Source organism: Microtus oregoni, unplaced genomic scaffold (genome assembly GCF_018167655.1).
Source record: "Microtus oregoni isolate MIOR12 unplaced genomic scaffold, Mior012 000012F_ref0000307, whole genome shotgun sequence".
Taxonomy (NCBI): Eukaryota; Metazoa; Chordata; class Mammalia; order Rodentia; family Cricetidae; genus Microtus; species Microtus oregoni.
Genome location: NW_024543071.1, coordinates 1,297,188 through 1,315,980, shown reverse-complemented (window position 1 = coordinate 1,315,980; position 18,793 = coordinate 1,297,188). Strand labels below are relative to the sequence as shown.

General features: G+C 41.2%; 1 protein-coding gene across 2 annotated transcripts in view; it reads right to left on the bottom strand.

Annotated features, from left to right (window-relative positions):
* The window catches only part of Rab11fip2 (RAB11 family interacting protein 2), a 39,108-nt gene that overhangs the window by 7,133 nt on the left and 13,182 nt on the right, over positions 1 to 18,793 (bottom strand). For both annotated transcript variants that reach the window (XM_041661289.1, XM_041661290.1), the window contains one exon: positions 2,780 to 2,825. In XM_041661289.1, the coding sequence (XP_041517223.1) occupies positions 2,780 to 2,825 (46 nt within the window). The remainder of the gene's footprint in view (positions 1 to 2,779; positions 2,826 to 18,793) is intronic.

Genomic DNA, 18,793 nt, shown 5'->3' with positions numbered 1-18,793 from the left:
TAATATTTTAACATTTACCTTAAAATAAGGAAGCTAAATGACATGCCAAAAAGATTCCATTATAAGTGGTCTAAATACCATGATAGGAATCATTTTAGTCTTGCAAGATTACCAAGACTTCACAGTCAGAATGAACAATATACACACATATTCCTTATCTCCTTCACCCCAATCTACTTCCTAGAAATGAAGTTTTGCCCTTAGTAAGGTTCTCCTATCCTCTTTTCAGGAGGATTTTTACCCAAAATTCAGCATCAGGTTTCTGAACAGGAAAACATCTTAGAGACCTATGTACCATAAACTACACTGAAAGAATAAAAATAATTAATACAGCTCAGCCTTGGCTCCAGATTTTACTCAGTATTTGAGAACCATGTAAATTTTCTAATTCTAGGCATACAATTCTTAAATTGATATATTAACACACACATTTAGAACTTCAAAGGAAATAATAAACATGAATATTAACTAATATAAGCAATGTTGAAAGGTTTTCTGGTAACAAAAAGTAGTTTGCTTAAAGAGGAATATTTTCAAACAAATACAAAAAATATTTTTCAAAGGTGTATTTACTCATATCTAGGAAAAACTGAAAACTGAAACCTTGCAACCTTGAAACCGGTAGAGGGTAAATGCAGCCTGCAATAGGACTGCCACGAATTCAGGATTTTGCCCCCACACTTCATGAGCAGCACACAATTTTAAGATGTTTTCCTATCTTGAAATTTAATACAAATTTTCTTCGTCTCTTTCCTTTCACAACTGATCTTTTCCCTTCTCTACTTCATATCTGCTAAAAGTCAAGTCCCTCGTGCAGACGCAAAGACGGAGGACTGGCAAGAGAAGAACAGTCCTCTATGATGTTTTCCATCAGAATTTTAAATAATAAGACTCATGTACAAGATTCTCAGAATTATTCGCTATTTTTACCTTACACACAATCTAGTCTTCTAAACTAGGAAATATATATATGTAAATTTTACAATATTTAAATCCAGACAAAAGCAAATTATCATGACTCAAAATAACTGAAGATTTGAAGAAAGGTTGTCGTGGTAACCAAATATTGGTGGGGTACGAAGTGACATGCATGGCGACCGGAGGGGAGCGAGGGAGGAGATGAGGGCCTGGCGTTCGCGGATCATCTCATTATTGTATAATGAGGGACTCTGCTCTGGGAACATCATCCCAGCTACTTTCACATCTTTTGTCCTCCTCTCTTCATCTCCCTTTCAGTTCTTAATTAGGCCTTAAAGAGCTCACACTGCCCTTTCAACTGGCTACTGCTCCTGCCTAAACACCGAGCCTCCACAGACAGGTGTTGGCACCAGCATAGCCGACATACAAACCTAATTACACAATACTCAGTCCAGAAGGAGAGAAAATAACTTGGTGGATGGCTATTACTGGAGAACTTCATGTAAATTACTTCAAACATCTTATAATCGTCAACATAAAAATTGTTCAAATACTTTTCCTGAAAACTAGTCTGTAAGGACGCTTTCTCCTCTTAATTGTATCTTGCAGTACATTAGCAACACCTAGTAATCCTTTAACTGTCATTTAGAATAGTTAGATTCCAGAGGGAAATAATCACACATCAAGGATTCTTTTATCACCTTTAAATCCTTAAACTAAAACAATTTTCACATTTTATTTCTTTAAAGATTTCTGAGGATGTTTTAACAGCAATAAATTATAAGATTTGGAAAAGTACATCTGCAAGCACACAGAAATTGTAATTAAGGTTACCTAATAAACGATAACTACATATTAAATCGATTTTTGATGTTGCATTTTGTTTGAGATTAAGTAACAGCCCAGTAGAATTCATTTCACTATCTGATCAAAGGCTGACTTCATATAATCTGACATTGCTTCAAGACTGCCATATTATAAAGACTTGAGTATTTCTGAAACATCAAAACTTAAAAGTCATTTACAAAAAACAGCAAAAGCATTATCTAAAGCCCTGTGCATCCAGAGTGTCTTCTACCATTCTTCAGACACATATCTGCACTTAGAATGGCTTCTAAAATAAACTGTAACCCACCTTAACTTCTTTTAGACAAACCATACACCAGAACTTGTGATGTGAGATTGCTAGACTGAAACCAAACACATCTGGATCATACGCATTAAGGACAGATGTTGAAACGGCAGCCAGCGGCCTCTTTCTGATACTTTCTGATGTAGTTTTCCCCCAAGAACATCTGCCTGTATTTTTATAAAGTGAATTTTCTCCAGGTCAACATATTTAGAAGACTCAGATGTAACTGAACTCTCCTATATGATATTGATATATGATTCAGATAACATTAAGACAAAGTTAAGCCATCTCAGCAATCCCTGCAAACGACGCACATCCATTTAACCAACTGCCACCGACCAGTCCTGGGATGGCTCTGGTTTTGTCTGACTTGGAAAGTAAGTGTCCTTCCACAGCCTCGCCTGGTGAACGCGAGTCTCCTTTCACAGCTCCAGTGTGGACTCTGATACACAGCTTGCACAGTAAGGTCACAAGTAAGAAACAGGTATACTCCAGGTATTTTTCCATTGTAACTGCATCTGCTTGAACTGTCTCTGAGCACAAACAGAAGTCACACTCACTTGTATACTAAAGGCAGTCTCAATTTCACTTTCCTTTTTTACCCCAAACCATCACACTGATCAACACTTCTGCCACGAAGGCGGTCAAGGAGACAGAGGCATTTGGGAAATGTGCTACAGAGAAGCCAGGCTTGATCTCTGGTGATTGTGTAACCCCTTGCCAACTTACCGGGATTTTCCTGAGGTCTTCACTGCTTGTTGGATTCATATGAAAACTAAGTAAGAAAAGCATAAAATAAGGGTTAAATGTGCAAGTCTATACAGTAAGAAACAGAAATATTTTAAGCCATACTGAAACGCGTCTGTCTAAAGTCCTAGCTTACGTAAGTGAAATTCAATTCAAATAGCAAAACAGTATTTACTCAACAACCTTAAAGCATTTGCAGGTTTAAACCCTCAAAGAAAATCCTCCAGTTATCAGAATCAAAGAACCATCAATCTTAAATACTCAGTTTCTAAATATCCTTAAGCATAGTGACTTTACCAGCAAGATATATCATGAAAGGAGTTCTTATAAAATATTCATCATCTTATATAGACATACCTCAACCCTGTTGATATATTACTATGGAAAGCTGAGCAAATATAGGTTTGAGAAGGTTACAAAATAAAAGAGCTCAGCCACCCTTTGTTTAAAATGTCAGCTGTATTGGAGAAACTAACTTTCAAACCTTACCTTGTCGAAGAGAATGAGTCCAGGGGCTGAAACTATTTCTGTCATTAATGTGATTCCTAAGTAGCTAGCTTCCAAAATTTAGTCAGAAAACAGACCCAAACAAAACAGATAGTGTTCTTTTGGAGAATTCACAGCAGAATGCCACAGCCACTTTCTTCTTTGATACATGCCCATTAGGAAGGAGACTACAACCACCCCAGAGAAGCTCAACTTCAAAGCCATCTGATGAGTAAATATTTCATCAGTGCTCCTCCACTTTAAATTGTACCCAGCATTTAAGACACTTATCCCCGGAACAGCTACAAAGCATATTAATGTCCTAGGGTTTTTTTTTCTTGTTCCACATACACACATTAAAAAGAAGACTTAACTATAAGTCATATTTTTCCATTATCTGCATACTACATAAAAAAAATAGACTCCTCTGAAGAGTCAAGGAATTCACTTTTAAAATCTGAACTGTGTGAAAGTGCAGATGCTGGAAATCTTGTCTGGAACACATCCCTAATTCCAGGTACATGTCATGTCCCACACTGTAAAGCCTAAAAGGCATGATGCTTGCAGGACTTCTGCAAGAGAATTTCCTATGCAGTCAGGGTACATTTATTACGACTCAGGTTTGCAGAGCCAGATTATAAGAACTGGGTGTGGACCTTTCCTGGGAAGAGAGCCCACGGAAGCACCTGAACATTGCAGTAGGCTGGGTGACTAGGCAGACAACCAAGAGACACTGCGCACCTGCAGTGAACCACTGGCAGGGTTATGTGACCGCCACATTTCCCGTCCCTGTATGTCACCATCTGCATGGTTTTCTTCAAGGTCCTACACTAATGTCATAGACTCATCCATGCCTCAAAGCCCTGACAAGAAATTAAACGATAACAACAAAGTCCCCATTAGAGTCGCATGTACCTACAGTGTTGTACTGTGGGAGCAACTGCTAATGGGTGGTTTCTGCTGTCTCCAGTTCTCAATGTTAGCTAGCGGAATGAAAGGGCCAGTGAGACTCGTTTCCCTTGCTCCATGACCTTGTGTATTGTTTCCTGATAAGCAGCATACTGTACTATCCGTATGTCCACTGGTGGACAGTCTTGGGGTAACACGGTGCCAGAGCACCAGAGTGCTCATGAGCAGAGAAGGGGCTGAGGGCCCTGGAGCAGTGGCTCCACCCCTGAGCCTGTTGCCTTGTGACCAAGTTACTTTGACTACATCTTGGTTCTTTCACCTGTAAACCATGATGGTAAAAATGTCTCTCAAACAAGACTGCTTGTATGGATAGAGAACATGAATGGACTAGCGTGGAAAACCAAGAGTTCATGAAAATTATTTCGTGAACATTTGAAGTACCTTATCTGCACTCTTAAACTCTTAATCAAAATTGACTATTATTTTCATGCCAATTAAGAGGGTCATATGATAACATTTTCTATCTTCCAAAACTTCATTTTAAAAAATAAGGGATATCAGGCAACTCATATAAGTTCTTCCACTACTGACTGGTAGACTCTGGCTCTGAGATCTGTCCTAACTGGAACACCAGTCCTATGCCTGTTTCCTGCAGACCAATCTTTGCGAGTGTTGAGTACAGCTGAAAGCTCAACACGGGCATTTTAGATGAAATGGCCAACCTCACTTCACTGTGGGATAAAGTCTTGTTCCAGGACGGAGGGGTGGGGTATCCCAAAATTCTTAGAACAAGTGTGGGAGTCATGCTCTCTTACAGCATTCATTAAAAAGGCCTGTTTCATGGGAGCAGCAGAATTTGAGACTCCATGAAAGACAGAGGCTTGGCTGTCGAGAAGACGCTCTGTGGACACTTGGGGACAGCGATGTGTGCTAGGTAGTGGTGTCACTACAGGACTTTGGAGTACAAACTGCAGGAGTTCTAAGGCCAAACTCAAGGACCTCAGACCTCATCCATGAAGCAGCAAGCATGTTTCCCAACAATATTAGTCTCCTCTCAATAAAATATCGACATTCCACATTTGAGGTTCTGATCTGCTCTGTTCTACCCCAGCCCAGCCCCTGCTCTCCACCTTAGCACATGTGATATAAGTGAGCTTGCCTGCGAGCTGAAGTCCCCACTCTGTTCCCACTCTGCACCATGTGCTGAGTGAGGTTCCCACACTGGTATTGTCTGAAATCCAAAGGCTAAGCCCTCCTTTGTGGTTTGCTTTGTATACACACACTGACATGTCAAACACATGACCAACTCAGTCATTCATGGCTGCCTTTTTAAAATCTGTCCTTACATGGTGGAAAAAAAGAGTTAACTGAACTGGACTGAATTAGTGTGGTGCAAAATAAAATGTCTCTATTTATTGAAGTGTGGCACCAATTTGTGCTATCTCTCTCTTTGGACTGGTGTCCTCAGGTCAGACAAGATATAGAACAATACAGTTTGACTGCTCAACTGAGCTGCTGACGAGTGAGGGGATGGTGTTTTCAATCCGGTAGAAAATAAACCTGGATATGCTCATGGAGAAGAGGGAGTCTATATGAACTAAACTCCAGAATTTAAGTTTAATTTTAGAAGAAGACCTGAGGAAGTTTGAAGGAGTCACAGGATCCTAAAGTACTTTTTAAACAGATTAAAAAGTATTTTTAACTCATGTGTGTAAACATATTTTTTTTTTTAAATTTTCGAGACAGGGTTTCTCTGCAGCTTCTTGGTTCCTGTCCTGGAACTAGCTCTTATAAACCAGGCTGGCCTCGAACTCACAGAGATCCACCTGCCTCTGCCTCCCGAGTGCTGGGATTAAAGGCGTGCGCCACCACCGCCAGGCTATAAACATATTTTAAAGGGATAAAGTGTCCTAACCGTAACACACTCAAGTTTTCAGGTAAAAGCATCAATATTTTTTTATCTGCAAATTCATTTAAAAATTCTGAAAAATGTTTACAACTAAACTCTATATAATTTAAAATATAAACTATTGTGCTTTTTAAATACTATTTTTATAGAAATCATTAACTTTAATATCATTTATTAATGTATATTAGAGTGATGAGTAAATAATAACTGGGTAGAAATTACAGTCTGTTTTATACTAGTCTTCCGTACCCAGGCACTAAAAACAAACCTGTCCCTATGAAGTGACCAACTTGATTGCTACAGTGGTGACTCATGCGTCTGGTGGTACTCAACATGTTTCCTTCCTAAAGCAAACACAGTCTGTAAAGCAGGAAGCTCTAAGACAGGGGAAGAACTATTCAGAATGTTAAAGCACTTGGAAAGACAACTGACACCTGAGAACAAAGGCCTATTACAAGCAGATACAACTTTGTAACCACCAGGCTTCAGGATTAGAAACCCTCCAAGCAGGAGGTTACCACTGCATAGACTGCTCTTCCAAAGCTTAGGGAACATCTCACACTTCCTACTTCTCTTTCTAAACACCATCACTGTTCAAACAACAACATTTATTTTGGCCGACAGCTTTGTGCATTTTCCATTTAATATGTGAATCCAAAGTACTGACAACTCCAGAGATGTGCCACCTGGCACCAGGAGAGGCAGTATCTTCAGACACTGGTCAGAACCTTACTGTGTGAAGGAAGCAAGTGTAACTCTAAACCACCAAAGGAGAACTTCTGACAGTAATTATTTTCTGAGGTCAGTATCCTACTGATCCTGTCCTTAAGTGATGGGAGAAGACTCTAGGAAGCTCGGCTTCCTTCAGTGGCAAGGGCAGGTGGGAGGAGGCGCTCCAAGAAGCCAGGTGCATCATTAAACCTTTAACATGTATGAGACTATGAAAGAAATATGCTTCACAGCACTGGATTGGTATACTGGAGAGTAGATATGAACACCAGCTCTTGTAGCCCCACACCTCCAGCACAGCTTCTGTGATGATGAACTTCTTTTACCAGGCAATTACCTCACTTGCCAATCTCTCCTTCCATTTCATCAATGGCTACCCTTTCTTTTTGAGACTCTTTTTCTGTTCAGCAAGCCAGCCTAAGTTTCCTCCTGAAGTCCCGATGCCCCACTCCTTGCCACCTTCCTCCTTTTGTACTGGAAAATGCCAGCTATTTCCTGGGAAAGTGGCCAGACCTCTCTCTACTCCACCTAGATGGTTCACCTCTCCTGCTGCTTTAGCTGCTACCACAACATGGATGAATGGCTGAAATCTTTTTCTCTACAAACACAACTTCTTTATCCTCTAGAACACTGGGCTTACAAATGTCTTGCTACAGACTCAGAACAAGACTACTACCTGCACCTCAAGGTAAATGTGCCTAAACTAACTACCCCTTTGCCTTTTCCATTAACCATCTCCTGGGTACCCAAAAGGGAGCATCAGACCCATAAACCCACCCTTCTTGGGACTCAGCCCAGATCACATCTCCTTGTTCTCATGTGTGCTACCTTTCTGATCATGGGAGCATGGTCGCACCTCTGTTCATCCCATCTTATCCAATCTAGCCAAGCCTCTGTTGGCAATGGTGGTATCTCAGATGCAAGTCTAACCTCATGATTTAACTGTCAAAAACTCTGGCCTGGATATTCTGCTTGAATAATGACAAATTCTTAAGCCAAGTTTTCAACCCCACCACATTTTACTCAGCTATCTTTCCAGTGAGGATGGTCGGCTGAGGAAATCAATAGTAAGTCAATACAGTATCTGCCAACTAGACGGCAAATCCCCAAGGAATGGAGAAGACCCTTTTATAAATAACAAAAGTTACTTATATTTATATCTCAGAGAACACTAGTAGATTGTTTTCAGCTCTTTTCAAAATGGGGAGAAATATTCTGGCTTTATAGCTATGTCCTGGTCAGTTTTTGTCATCTTAACACAAGCTAGAGTCCTCTGAGAACCGGGAACCTCTACTGAGATAATGCCCCATCACACCGTCCTGTAGGCAAACCTGTGGGCACCTTCTTGATTAACAATAATCTTGGGGAGCCTGCTCACTGTATGTGGTGCTGCCTTCTGGGCAGGTAGCCCTGGGGTACATGAGAAGGCAGCCTGAACAAGCCACAGGGAGCAAGTCAGTAAGCAGCGAACATCCATGGCTTCTGCATCATTTCCTGCCTTCAGGTTCCTGCTTTGAGTTCCTGCCCAGCCTTCCCTTCATGAGCGATCATCACTGTAAACTAATAACCCCTTCCTCCCCAAATGCTTTTGGTTATGGTCTTCATCACAGCAACAGAGAAGAAAACCAAGAAAGACTGTGAATGAAAATTAAAATGTTTCAAATTAATGGACTTTCAAAAAGATTAACTCAACCGTTGGCTTTCGGACACACAACCTGCCACATCTGTAGCTATTTGACCAAAACACAAGTTAATCGACTGCCCCCACCTGGGTAAACTCTGAAAGTTATTTCATGTTCCAGAGTGGTTTCAGAAGAGAGGAGTTCTAAACAATTGTCAACAGTCCTCTTCCCAAAGCTCAAAAAAGTTTTAATTGAAATAGCCAAAGAGATTCTTTAGTAAACGCATTTCCATTATAATTATGTCTGTTACACGGGCAAATAAAGCTGAGCGGACAAGATGAAACAGCATCTTTCTTTCTTTCTTGGAAGAAAGCAAGCAATATAGGACTAAGTCAAATTAACGACAGAACAGCTCTGCATGCTCCCCTGGGACTGGGCACACCACACACTCCAGTGACAAAACAGAGCTAATGCACAAGTGTCTGTGGGGATTAACAGCAATTTGCTTATTAATATTCTCGTGAGATATCTTTCAGGAGACCTCAGAGGCAGGACAATTAAAAACCGCGGTCAGTAACGCCAAAGGTCGTGGACAGCAGCTTTTCTATGGCGAATACTAGGTGCTGCTGGAGAACGGCCAGAACACAAACACCTGAAGACGCCTGCAAAAGAAAGGCAGGCTTCAATCAAGTTTATTAACTAATTACCTTCTCCTGTTGGAGGAAAGTACTAGGAATTATGTCTCTAAAATGTCAGCACAACAGTTCACTGGCTCCCACATGTAAGTCCCGTGGAAGCCAAACACCACTCCTTTAAAGCAAAGCCTCTCAAGTGGTTTTTTTTTCCTCTTAAGCACCCTTAATACAGAAGAAGAATAAATCCAGCAACACTCACACAACTTCCCTGGCGTGTCAAGATGAACCTGAAAGTTTCAGACATTTTACTCCATAATTTTTATCATGCCTCTCTTGAAGACCCTTCTGTCACTGAGGAAACGGTTTATCTCTGTGCTCCAAGGAAACCCTAGCCTGCCACTGCTAGTGCCACATATCCACCACTAGTAGTGGCTGTGGGAGGGAAAGCTGTCCCCTTTGTTCAGAAGCACAACAGGGAATTCGGACAGAGTAATGAAAGCAAAGTACCAACAGCCCCTCACTGGACGGGTACACATCTCCATCTGCCTAAGGAACCAAAGCTGCCTGCTTCTGGGGAGGTGTGAAGACCATTTGATCTCATGAGGAGCGGGAGGGGTATTCTACCATCCTTTCCACTCTTGGCCAAGATACAGATTTGCTGGCTGTGACTGAGACAAGTCCTATCTGAAGCAAAGCTGTGGTCCCCTGGTCCCCAGGAGGGCTCAGGTGTTCAAGAGCAGCATACAGGGAGGGTTCATGCCCAGCACTCAAGGCCCTGCCACCTCTGCAAAGTCTTCCAGAAGGGCTGTCCACAGCAGTGAATTCTCAGAGCCTCTTCCCTGGTGACAAAGCCATGGGCTCCTCTGCTAACTTGGCAGAAGATCCCAGGCCGACATGTCCAGCTCTAAGGCATACACAGTGACCGAGTTTGCCTCAGCAGGATTGTAGAACTCCCTGTCTGCCCGTATAAGCAAAACAAAAACAAACAAAACAACAACAACAAAACACTCTTTTCCTCTACAGACATATGGATAATTTCACTAGAAATTATACATTATTCTACTCCACTCAGATTTTCCTATATGCTTCTTTATTTAGAAAACAGTTAAAACACGGGTTCCCACCAATGCTGACATCTGGAGCTTCTTACGCTATAGAAATTTTCCCACTGCTGGGCAATTCTACCAAAGGCAATTTATAGATTCAATGCAATCCCCATCAAGGTCCCATCAAAATTCTTCACAGATCTTGAGAGGACAATAATCAACTTTATATGGAAAAACAAAAAACCCAGGATAGCCAAAACAATCCTATACAATAAAGGATTGTCTGGAGGCATTACCATCCCTGACTTCAAACTCTATTACAGAGCTACAGTGATGAAAACAGTGTGGTACTGGCATAAAAACAGAGAAGTCGACCAATGGAATCGTATAGAAGACCCGAATTTTAACCCACAAACCTATGAACACCTCATTTTTGATAAAGGAGCCAAAAGTATACAATGGAAGAAAGAAAGCATCTTCAACAAATGGTGCTGGCACAACTGGATGTCAACCTGTAGAAGAATGAAAATAGACCATATCTATCACCGTGCACAAAACTCAAGTCCAAATGGATTAAAGACCTCACTATCAGTCAGAACACAGTGAACCTGATAGAAGAGAAAGTGGGAAGTACCCTACAACAGATGGGCACAGGAGATCGCTTCCTATGTGTAACCCCAACAGCACAGACATTAAGGGCAACATTGAATAAATGGGACCTACTAAAACTGAGAAGCTTCTGTAAAGCAAAGGACACTGTCACCAAGACAAAAAGGCAACCTACTGACTGGGAGAAGATCTTCACCAACCCCACAACAGACAAAGGTCTGATCTCCAAAATATATAGAGAACTCAGGAAACTAGACTTTAAAATGCTAATTAACCCAATTAAAAAATGGGGCACTGAACTGAACAGAGAATTCTCAGCAGAGGAAGTTCAAATGGCCAAAAGACACTTAAGGTCATGCTCAACCTCCTTAGCGATCAGGGAAATGCAAATCAAAACAACTTTGAGATATCATCTTACACCTGTCAGAATGGCTAAAATAAAAAACTCCAATGAGCCGGGCGATGGTGGCGCACGCCTTTAATTCCAGCACTCGGGAGGCAGAGGCAGGCGGATCTCTGTGAGTTCGAGACCAGCCTGGTCTACAAGAGCTAGTTCCAGGACAGGCTCCAAAGCCACAGAGAAACCCTGTCTCGAAAAACCAAAAAAAAAAAAAAAAAAAAAAAAAAACTCCAATGATAGCCTTTGCTGGAGAGGCTGTGGAGGAAGGGGTATCCTTTAGGTTTTATAATGGAAACTGCTCTATGTCACACAATGTTGGGTTTGTTTTTCCAGAATCTAACAGTGCCTTTGAAATGTGGCCTCTCTGGCACTTTTGAGTTCCTGTGTCTCTTCCTACTCAGGCCCAGGTGGCAATTTCCTGAGTTTTCCTAAATAGGACCTGGAAACCTTACCCCTGTGCTGAAGAATGCTGGCTCTCTAGAGAACTAGGTGCTAAAATCAAACCACAACACACCAAGTTCCCAGTGAGCCAGGCCCGTGCCACCACCACCTCCAACCGCTGACACTTTAGACACACTGGGTCCCTGAGAGCCCTTAAAGCTTCCCCCTTTCCCCCAGCTCTTTCCATTCACCTATGCTTTGAGACTTTTGTTCCCCGCCCATTGTCCCCAGGCTGACTGACTCTGCCCATCCATACTTCTGCACCTTTGGCTGCTGTCTCCTGAATGCTGGGCTGACACAGGGACAGCCCTGGGCTCGTCTCGCCTGCCTACAGCACTGCAGCTAGACTTCTCACGTAGTCTTTGTCTCTCAGTAGCAATGGAGTACGTGTATGAGGAGCAAGAACAACCATGACCAAGTAAGGGCAATAATCTTCCTTCCTCCAGCGTGAAAACAAGCACTTTCTCTTGAACCCTGGCAATCTAAAGGAATATTTTAATATTCCCAAGGGAGTAATATTTTAAGATCCTACTGATTCCTGTAAAATGACAACAATATAAGCATATTTTGCATTCAAATTCTCATTTTATAAGTTTTCTGTTCAATAATAAATGCTTATTATTTATAAAAACACAACAATAACAGAACAGTGGCAGGGGCACATTGGCACTCCCATGGATTTCCTAAAGCAGGGCTCTTCTCAAAAGGAACTCTGAAATGTTGCAAATTCCCAATAAATGTCCTCATCCTTCTTATTATGACAGCTGGAGCTGCCTTCTTTAATAAACTCTAATAATTCCTTCAAGTGGTATCTCCATCTAACCTAGTTAGCACAGTCGGTATGTGTTCTGGAGATGCTGTGTCATGAGATCATGGCCAGAGTGCCCATTTACAGTTATGTGTCCAGCACTGCCTTCAGCACTCTGTGTCCCATGTTAATCTCTTCCCCATCAGGTTACCTTATTTCACAGTGAAAGGCTAACGTACAAGGCCCCATAGCTTCCCACCAAAGATGTAAACCCAAACCTGACCTACAATTCTGAACTTGTACCTATCCCATGGTCCCTTCAAAATGTTCTATTTTCATAGTACACTGTGAAATCCTTTGCTGAAGAATCAAATATAACCCTGAATCAAAATGTAAATCACATTCAGTGTGATTTTAATTTCTCATAGCTTTAGACAATTCATTTCTTTGATGATAAAAAAGATATGAAAACCATATTTATATGTCTCTCATAAACAAAATACATGACTGGCTGGACACCAACTTTCTATGCTAAGCTCCCTAACAAAGCGTCCATGGTGTTTAAAGTTGAGCTGTTGCACCAATAAGTGGAGTGTTGATAGTCTGCAGAAGCAAGCATAATTCCTCAGGAATGTACTAGGCAGAGAAGGACAGAAATGGAATACGGCTCCCTAACTCTAGCTAGAAAAGAAATAGTGATATTGCTCAGTTTCTAATGAAAAACTAATAATGTAATAGTATAAAATCACTACTTAGAAACTATTCCTGTGAAACTTACCAAATAGCCTCTTTTCCTGTTTGCTATACTTGTTTGGTTGTTTTTGAAACAGGGCCTCAGTATGTAGCCAAGGATGGCCTTGAACAAATGTCTGTGCCTCAGCATCTTGAGTGCTGGGATAACAGCTGTGTAGCACCACACATGGCTCTCTAAACACTTTCTATATGATCTTCATTACTGTTTACTAAAGTGGATAGTTCTATCAACTCATTTCCCAATTTATAAAGTACATATTCAACTGTCACGGGCAAGGCCAGAGACATCTGTCTTGAGGAAACCTTTCCCAAGTTTTCAGCACACTGAATTTCTCTTAACTCTCCCTTTCCATAGCTAGTTTCCTGTACTTTTATAGGATATACTCTATTCTGTTGGTAACAGGTTGTTTCTTTCATGACCTTCCCAGCTGTTGGGGTACTAGGACCTTGACCATGCAAATCATACCCTCAAACCTCCATTCCTAACCTTAAGTGAAGATTTACACATGCTTGTGAAACCATATAGAAAATCTGGAGATACAAATTTTAAGAAAACCAGGCATGCTCAAGCAACAGTTATTTACATGGTATTAGTTCCTTCATCAGAAAGATTTTCAAATGTAAAATAAGTATATAAAACACATTAAAACATCATTCAACACCTAACAAATACTTAACTATCTATTCATAATTATATAATATTATACTCAATATAATTCAAAGAGGAACAACTCATCTTTAAATAGTAGGTTCAAAGACATCTATGTCATATGCTCAGATACTACTGTTTCCAGAAACAGAGTAAATGAATACAGTAACAATTTTTGGTCTATTTTATACATCACCATTAGATATTTAGACAACCTGGCTATAGTAGTTACTACCATAAATACATAATGCATAAATACATTGCTTGCATTTCAAAAGGTAAAGCTTTATCATCAATAAAATGCAAACAGTATCAGGTGCTGGGATCACAGAGCCCAGCTGGAAATGTCCCAGGCACAGAGAGCAGAGGCCTGGCGAGGAGGCTGGGCGGGGTGTGCACAAAAATAAACGTAGGTGTAGGAATAAAATGGTGTAGGAAGCAACGCTATTCTCACAATGACAAACTCATGGGAGTTTAGAAGGGCAAGATTTGGAAAAGCCAAAACCAGTGGAAAGAAATGGGCATAGCACTATAACGATAAGATGAAGACACTTTAAATGCACAAATCTTTAAAGTTACTGAAATTTGCATTCTTGTGTTCAAAGAAGCCAAAGATTATTCAAGTGTTGGAAAACAGACTTGCAAGAGCTGTTAATGTTTTCATACTAGCTTCCTAGTTTTAATTCAAAACACACAGTCCCTATTCTTGGGGTTAAAAAGACAAAGAAACACCACCTCATGAAAAAGAAGAAAAAAAACCAAAACCTCAAACCTCTCCATCGAGACTAACACCCTAAGTATAATTCAGAAACCATTTACCTTACACTGTTGTATGAAACAAAACAGTTTCAAAAATGTTGTATCTTGTCAAATTAAAGACACATCATGGCCTGTGGAGTCAGTTCAAGGGATGAAGGACTTGCCATGCAAGCATGAGGACCTGAGTTCTGGTCCCCAGCACACTCACAACAGACAGGCACAGTTCCAGAATGTGCGGGCACCTGTAACACACTAGGAAGGCAGGCATGGATCTCTGGGGCTTGCTGGCAAGCGTGTCTAGCTAAATTGGTGAACTCTAGGTTCAGTGAGAGACGCTGACACAAAAAGTATGGTGGAAAGAGATTGAGGAAGATACTCAGTGCTGACCTACAGCACACACACACACACACACACACACAGAGGCACGCACGCATACACACATGCTCACATGCACACTCGTGCACATACACACCATATCATGACCACACCGGTTCCTTTTCTCCTCTTACCAATCCTTTGGTATTGTCTCACTCAAAGGGAGGAGAATGCACAAAAGTGTTTCTCGGAAAGCATCCCCTTATCCACCCAAAGCAGCTCAATGTTCATAGATTTCTAGCCAGCAATCCCCAGTCTCAGGCATCCCCTTCCTATTGTTTCCCTGCAGGCACTCCACATTAGCTCTGGGCTAAGGCACTAACCCCATCGTACACAACCCACCTTAAACTGCTCTGGAAGCCTGAGCACATTCAGTTAGTTCAGGTGACACAGCAGTGAGCCTCCTTCAGCAGGAGCAGGAAGCTGGCACTCACATCTCAACCACAGCGCCTAAGTTTTCAAGTCCCCTCCCCCCCATACATATTTCCTCCTCTAAGGCCTCACCTAACGTCTCCAAACAATGTCACCAACTGAAGACCAAGTGTTCAAGTATCTTAGCTAATAAAATACATTCTCATTCAAACCACCACACTCTCTCATATGGAAAATACTGAAAAGAAATAATGACAGTATTATTCGATACCAGAGTTGGAATTCAGAAACATATTCATCTTGATGGCCTGTAGGAGCCATACTGAAACAGGTCATTAAATATCAGAAACCCATCAGATTTTAACCTTTGCCGGCATGCCCTAGCTTTTGACATTGGGACATGACGTCATCTACAAAGGCCATGCTCAAAACCACACAGTCAAGAACTTTCACCTTTTTGGTGTTGTGTCAGGCCACAGTCTCTCGGCCTATATGGCCTGCGCTACTAACTGGACACACCTACCAGAACACAACATGCTTGCAACAAAATGCTTGCCTGGGAGTTTCCTAAATCAAAACTCAGACACCTATATCAAAGTTACATGGAAATAATCAAACCAGTATTTGCAACTGGTGACAGCAATTCTGAGACCTGAAGGAAGAAGAGAGCTGAATGAAGGAACCCAGGGTAGGATGTTAAAAACCAACAGTCCCCACCATGCTCTCCTCCCTGGCCAAAAGCCTGACCATACCTTAAAGTCACCAGAGGAGCAAGATAACCTAGAATAGGAAGTTTTAGATAAGAAGCCACAAATAAAAAGCACACTCAACCAACAATGTTTAAAACAATTGAGAAATACACAATGTATGTCCTTCTGAAGGATTTCCCTCTAACTACAGTAAAGATCATCAACCTCCATCTAGCAAGCACTTCTGTTTCTTGGATTTACAAAGGAATAATTATTCTCTCAAACATTACCTTCAACTAAAAAGCTTATGTACTGATTTATGAAAACCAGCATGCTGGGGTCATTGGAATGTAATCTTAATACTTTCCTGTTGGAAAGCTCCAGAGGATGCACAGGCTCTGTCTGCACTTGGTCATATCATAACGACCAGCTCTCTTAACTATCAGACTCACCACGTGCTATCCTGTGTCCAGTGCCTAGGAACTCGTTAATTACCTACACTATATCTCCATAGGTCTTGTTAATTACCCGTCTCCTGTCTCGGAGGACCTTGTTAATAACTTGTACAGTCTCTCTAAAGAGGTCCTAACAACACATTAAAATTAAAGATGCTTTTCTTTTAGCACCTGTCAAGTGCTGTAAATTGAGAAATTTTCACATCAGTTTATTAGCCTACAGTAGTTTTTGTGGGGGTTTGTGGCGTGTTTGCTTCCTTTTCTCTCACACATAATCTCTCTGTATCTTAATCTCTCAACTTAAAAAAATAAAGGAAAACTTAGCAAAGTTTGTCTTTTTTGTTACAGATCTTTTTTTTGTTTTCATTTTTAAAGACCATAAATATCAACTGGCATTAGAGAGTTAGCAGAAAGATGGCATGGATGGTATCTGCAAATTAACCCAATGGGAGATGCGCCAATTAATGAGACCCATTATAATGAGTATTAGGATGACAAAGGGTAGAAAAGTTTCAAGTCCTCTCTGGGGAGTCACACGTAAGTTCCAGTCAGTGTTGTGGGAACTAATCACACCCATGCCTCTCACTCCCAGTCACTATTACATGGGAAATCCTGTAAATCCCTGGCCACTAATGGATTGAGGACTCTAAAAAATCACCCAAAGTTGTCATTCTTAGTCTCATCAACGAGACTGCAGGTTTTCAGACACAGAAACGATGTACAGACTGGTAGGCAAGCCATCTTCAGACAGATATGAAAGTAAGTCCTTATACAGAGTGAGGTTTACAATGCTAAGGAATGCTAAATTCACACACACACACACGTCCATAGAAGACATTGGAAAGCAAGATGTAACAACTATGAATAAGACCTTTTCTTTAGAATCACTTGGGTTTTTTTTTTCCAAATAAAATAGTCTATTTTAATGGGCATGTTACAGCTTCCTGATAATGGCTACATGCAACAGTTTACGGTGATTCTTGCTCTAACTTGAACATACATCTGAGTTATTTTTTGTAGCTCCTAAGAATGATGTGACCCAATCACAAATAGGAAATGAGCAGTTAAAGGTGGAAGGAATAGAGAGCTACCTGATCCCCAAAGGATCCTGTCAAGTAAAACTGCAAGATATTAATGATAAAAAACGTCTTCACCTTAGACACTATTTCCATACTTTTGTAAAAAACACTTGGTCTGAGCTCATTGGCTAGGAGGGCTAGGTTCTTTGATGACCAGATACAAGTGAAATACATGACCTAATAGAATGAAAAATTTCAGAAATAAAATTTAAAGCTCACTACCAAGTTATCGTCCAGCAACTGAGCAAGGGCTTCCTGGAGATCAGAGTTGCAGTGAAGCAGAAGGGAAGGAACGCAGGCAGACCCACGTTTCCAAGACAAATGCAGAAGGCCTCGCATTACTTCTTGCTCTCTGATTTCACTAGCTCTTCACATGAAGCAGGTTTTTACTACTTGTGTCTTTAAACGCTCAAGATACCATCCTGGTGGCACAGGTCCATAATCTCAGCCACTCTGGACGCTGAGGCAGAAGTGTCACCATTGCAAGATCAGCGTGGCCTGTGGTAAGCTCAAGGCCACCCTGCGCAACTTAATGAGACCCTGTCTCAAGGGAAAAGTAAAAAGAGGGCTGAGGAGTACCCGTGGTGGAGTACCTGTCTGGAATGGGAGACAAAAGTGGTTTTTGTTGTTGTTTGTTTGCTTGTTAAAGTAAGACAGGAAGTAACTGTCTCCATGGAATTAAAGAATCCCTATAACTAGGAGGAGGCCTGACATTTTTCCAACCTCCTCAGGAAAACACACATCATCTCCTCAATTGACTATGAATGCTTTCTGAGTCACTAATCACAACTGATGCCAGGTTCCATCTGTCCCCGACAAACATTTCATCCCATGTACCCATAAACACCAGATACAGGTCAGGCTTGTCTACTCAGGTTCCTCTTACCTATTCCAACACACGGAATCTCCTATTTGTCTGAGGATCTGTTTTAGCCAGGCTGTCTTCCCTGCTGTGTTCTCTACCTTAGGTAGGGTCCATTCAAATTTCAGTTTATCAGCTCCACACCTGACTCCCAGCTGTCCAAACTGAATATGTATGACTAGAGGGATACAATTTAGTTCGGCAAGTTTAAAACCTGACTGGCCATTAGTGGGAAGTTCTTAAAACACGGATTTTCCTTCAAGGCACACTGATGAAAAGATTCATACTTCATGTGAAAGGAAATCCAACAAACCACAGTTTATAAACAAAATGAAACAGGAGCCAGGGCTGATTAGCACTGGCCCACATGAGTGGAGGCCAGGGTTGGGGGTTGTATCACAAATAATAAAAACCCAGAGACAGAATATTGGGGTTTAACCAGAAAACCAGAAAAGCAAAGCAGCCAAGC